Source organism: Psammomys obesus, unplaced genomic scaffold, assembly GCF_907164565.1.
Source record: "Psammomys obesus unplaced genomic scaffold, mPsaObe1.curated_primary_1811, whole genome shotgun sequence".
NCBI classification, from domain to species: Eukaryota; Metazoa; Chordata; class Mammalia; order Rodentia; family Muridae; genus Psammomys; species Psammomys obesus.
Window position 1 is genome coordinate 581,408 of NW_026596176.1, and position 4,487 is coordinate 585,894.

The window sequence follows — 4,487 nt, forward strand, 5'->3', positions numbered from 1 at the left end:
GTGTTTCTCTGTGTAGGCCTGGCTATCTGGTTTCGAACTCAAAGATTTACCTCCCTCTGCCTCCAGAATGCTGGGATTAAATTCGTGCACTGCCGCCACGCGGTTTCTGTTGTTTTCTTTTCTTTAGTTTAATAGGTAAAACGCCTTTGGATTGGTTGAGTGTGACGACATTTGATCCGGCAGCTGGCAGTGGGTCAACCTCGGCTCGGCCCCGCCCCATCTCTTGAAACTTCATTTCCCAGCATTAAGTGCGCCGTGGGCCTGCCTTCCAAAGAAGCCCCGTCCCCGCATCTGGCCCCGCCCTAAAACCGTGGTCTGGTGGCTTCGCCCTTCCACGCAACGGGAGCGCACGTGGATTCCTGGGCAGTTCGTCCTCGGGGTGGCCTGCAGTGCAGATCCACCGATACACTGTTCCCCAGCCTGGGATGAACCGCTTTCTGCTGCCGGTGTCCGTAGTGGGCACGGTGATCGGCGGTACCGTGCTGCTCAAGTGAGTCTGTCCAGGTCTCTGTGCGCGCGTGTTGGTAGGCTGCGGCAGGGGAATGCAGAGCAAGGCCAGAGAAGGGTCCCTTGTCCTCCGTCTTCTTTCGTCCTGGATCCTCCCGGCTCACCCACAGTACCACCTTTCCCGTACAAGCTGGAGGGGGCAGTTCACCTTCCCAAGGTCACCTAGGGAGAAGGGGTGGGGCCTGGAACTTGTGCTCTCTGTGTCTCTGGTCCACTCTTTACTTCTCATCCTCTCCCTCCTTTCTTCCTCTTCCTCATCTTCTCCTTCTTTCCTTCAACGCATTTTTGGACAGGGTTTCACTATGAAGCCCTGGCTGCCCTGGAACTCATCGTATAGACCAGGCTGACTTAGAATTTACAGATCCACTTCCCTCTGCTTCCTGAGTGCTGGGATCAAGGACATGTGTCACCATGCACAGCCTACATGAGGTGCTCCTGTGTGCATGCTTGTGCCATGCTTTTGGAGATTAGAAGAGGATGTCAGATTTCCTGAATTGGAGTTATGGATGGTTGTGAGCCACCATGTGGATGCTGGGAACTGAACCTGGGTCCTTTGTAGGAGCAACAGCCTTACAATGTATACAGTACATTTTGATCACATTCCACTTCCCTGTTCTCCAGTTCCCTCTAGTCCCTTCTCACATATTCTCCTTCCAACTTCATGTTTGTTTATTTATTTACTTATCAATTTATTTATTTAGAGAAGAGGTATCATTTAACCTAGGCTGTCCTTGATGACCTTAAAGTCCTGATCCTCCTGCCATTGCCTCTCAAGTGCTGGGCTTGCCGGTATGTGCCACTACTCCTGGCTACAGTCTTTTGTTTTTATAAACCTATAAATAAATGGTTGCCACCTCACAGAGACTTCCCAGAGTACAGTCTTTTGCTGATACGATGACAAGGGCATCATGTATTTTGGTGCTTTGGTCAAGGATGACAACTCAGGTGATTTGTCCCAGATCATAAATTCAGACACGAGCCAGACACAATTCACTCTGCTGTTTCTCACCCTCAGGGACTATGTTGCTGGTGGGGCTTGTCCCAGTAAGGCCACCATACCTGGGAAGACTGTCATCGTGACAGGAGCCAACACAGGCATTGGGAAACAAACTGCTTTGGAGCTGGCTAAAAGAGGTAAAAACAATGCCTGCTTTGGGGCTTTATTTGCAGACAAATAAACAGAACATAGTTCATTTATACAGTGGACTATTACTAAGCTTTTAAAAGGAAAGAAATTCAGACATGCTTCTGTGTGAGGATTCTAGAGGATGTTATGCTAAGTGAAAAAAAAACAGACATAAAAAAGACTACTATATAATGTTGCTTGTTAGAGCAGGCACATTCTTTAAAACACACACACACACACACACACACACACACACACACAAACTTATTTTTATTATGTGGTGTGTGTATGTTGAAGTGGAGTGGGGTTTGAGCTTGCCATCATGTGTGTATGTGGAGTTCAGAGGACAACTATGGGAGCTGGTTTTCTCCTTCCACTATGTAGGTCCTGGACTTGAACCCTGGTCCTCAGACTTAGCTGTAAGTGCCTTCACCTGTTGAGCCAATCACCAGCCCCAGTATTTGTATATTTTGATAAGTTTGCTTAATTCTGTGTGTGTGTGTGTGTGTGTGTGTGTGTGTGTATGTGTGTGTATATGTGTATGTGTGTATGTGTATGTGTATGCATGCTAGAGAACCCAGGTAGTCTGCTACTGAGCCACATCCCCAGCCCCTCCCTAGGGAATTTTAGGCAGGTGCTCTACTGATGAATTATATGCTCAGTCTTGTTTTCACTTTTGAGACAGGTTACTTAGTGAGTTGTCCAGGCAGGTCTTGAACTCACTTTGTAGCCTAGGCAGGCCTTGAACTTGCAATGGTTTGTCTCAGCCTCCAGAATCACTGCCATTTCAGCCCTATACCAGCAGGCCTGGTAATATTTGAGTTTCTACCTTTTGGTGATTGAATATGCTACTAAGAAAGCTTGTGTACAGGTTTTATGTGGGTGTATGTGTTTATTTTGGTTGGGTTCATATGGAAGGCTAGGTTTGTTTTCTTTTCATATTTTCTTATCCTGGGCTTCCAGGAGGCAACATCATTCTGGCCTGTCGTGACATGGAGAAGTGTGAGGTGGCTGCAAAGGAAATTCGTGGAGAGACCTTGAATCCCCGTGTACGTGCCCAGCACCTAGACTTGGCTTCCCTCAAGTCCATCCGAGAGTTTGCCAGGAAGATCATCAAAGGTAGGCAGGAGGACACTGACTTTTCCAGCCAAGGTTTGGTGCTTCAGGCCAGCCTCTGAGGAACCTGAAGCCAGTCAGGTACTGGAGCAGAGGTTAGCTGATAGGGTCTGCTGGGTAACACAGCTGTACTTGTTTACTTTCCTAAGATCAGCTGTGCCTGCTCGTGAGCGTCCATCACAGTCTGGCTTGTAGACTGTTGGCCTCCCACAAAGTAGGAGGGAGCAGTGGTTTGAATGAGAATGGCCTCCATAGTCTCATATGTTTGAGTACTTGGTCTCCAGTTGGCAGAACTGTTTGGGAAGGATTAAGAGGTGCGGCCTTGCTGGAGAAGGTGTGTCACTGAGAGTGAGCTTTGAGGTTTTAAAAGCCCACAGCATTCCAGTTAGCTGTCATTGCCTCATGCTTGTGGACCAGATGTAAGCTTGCAGCTATTGGCCCAGCCTCGTGCCTGCCTGCTGCCATGCTCCTGCAATCCACTCTGGTTGTCATAGACTAACCCTCTGAAACTGTCAGCCTCCAATATATTCTTCCCTCTGTAAGTTGCCTTGGTCATGGTGTCTTATACAGCAATAGAAAAGTAACTAAGATGGAGGGGTTAGGGAGGGTCATCGGACCGTCTCTGAGTGTCTAGACATTTCTCTTAGCCATTTGTATATAGTTTTGCTCTAATTGCACATGGCCTCTGGGTCTGGGGACGGGATTAAAATATATAGGCTAGGATGGTTAACTGAGAAAGGCTCCATCTGTGTGGCTATGGACACAGACCTTCCATGAAGCTATGTGTTCATGGAACACCTACACTGTTGCCTACAGCCATTTACCCATGTTCTGTGAGTCAGCCAATAAACTCATGGGTTTCCCAGGTGAACTTTGCTGGGATGGAACTTTGGTTTGCCATTGGAACCTTAATAATATTCATATTTTATCTTAAAGATATTTAATTTTTATTTATGTGTATGTGTGAGTGCCCTCAGACACCAGAAGAGAGGATATTGGATCCTCTGCAGCTGGAATTACAGATGGCAGTGAGCCTCTCTACATGGGTGCTAAGAACCAAACTTGGGTCTTTTGAAAGGTATCGAGTACTCGTAACCACTGAGCCATCTCTGTGGGACCCCTGTGGGACCTTGCAAGGAAAAAGGAATTAGACATGTTTTGTAGGTTGGAGAAGCTCAGGCCTGTCGAGTTTACCCTTTCCCAAGTGGAGGCTCCCACTGTTTCCAGAGCTGGTACGAGGGTTTTGCTGGGCCTAAACTGGTTGTTCCAGCCATTAGGTTTATGCAGAGTATCCATTTTCTTGCTGGAAGTCTGGAATCTGGAATCTTTTTGGGTGGCTGGAGTAAAGAACCATAAAGTTGGGTGCGTGATGAGTAATAGCAGACATTTTCCCCTTTCGGTAAATGTTTGGAGGCTGGAAGTTTAAGGCACTGGCAGATTCTGTGTCTGCTGAGGCCTCACTTCCTTCCTGCTCACAGGTAACCATGGCTGTGTTAGTGGTGGAAGGGAAGGGGAAGGGAGCCTCTCTTGTGAGTGTAAATCTAATCCTGAGGTTCTGTCCTTATGACCCAACACCTACAAAGAACCAGAACTAACAGGATCCAGTTCTTTTCTCTCTCTCATATACAAACATAGATATGTATGTACATGTACTTGTGTATGTGTGTATGTATGTGTGAATAAATATGTCTACACACACACACACACACACACACACACACACACACACACACACACA

General features: G+C 47.2%; 1 protein-coding gene across 1 annotated transcript in view; it reads left to right on the forward strand.

Moving 5' to 3' along the window:
* The first annotated feature begins 315 nt into the window (after positions 1-315).
* Positions 316-4,487, forward strand: part of Rdh13 (retinol dehydrogenase 13) — a 19,886-nt gene continuing 15,714 nt past the window's right edge. Inside the window, exons 1-3 of the mRNA XM_055595716.1 lie at positions 316-490; positions 1,523-1,641; positions 2,597-2,752. Of these exons, the coding sequence (XP_055451691.1) occupies positions 426-490; positions 1,523-1,641; positions 2,597-2,752 (340 nt within the window). The 5' untranslated portion in view covers positions 316-425. The remainder of the gene's footprint in view (positions 491-1,522; positions 1,642-2,596; positions 2,753-4,487) is intronic.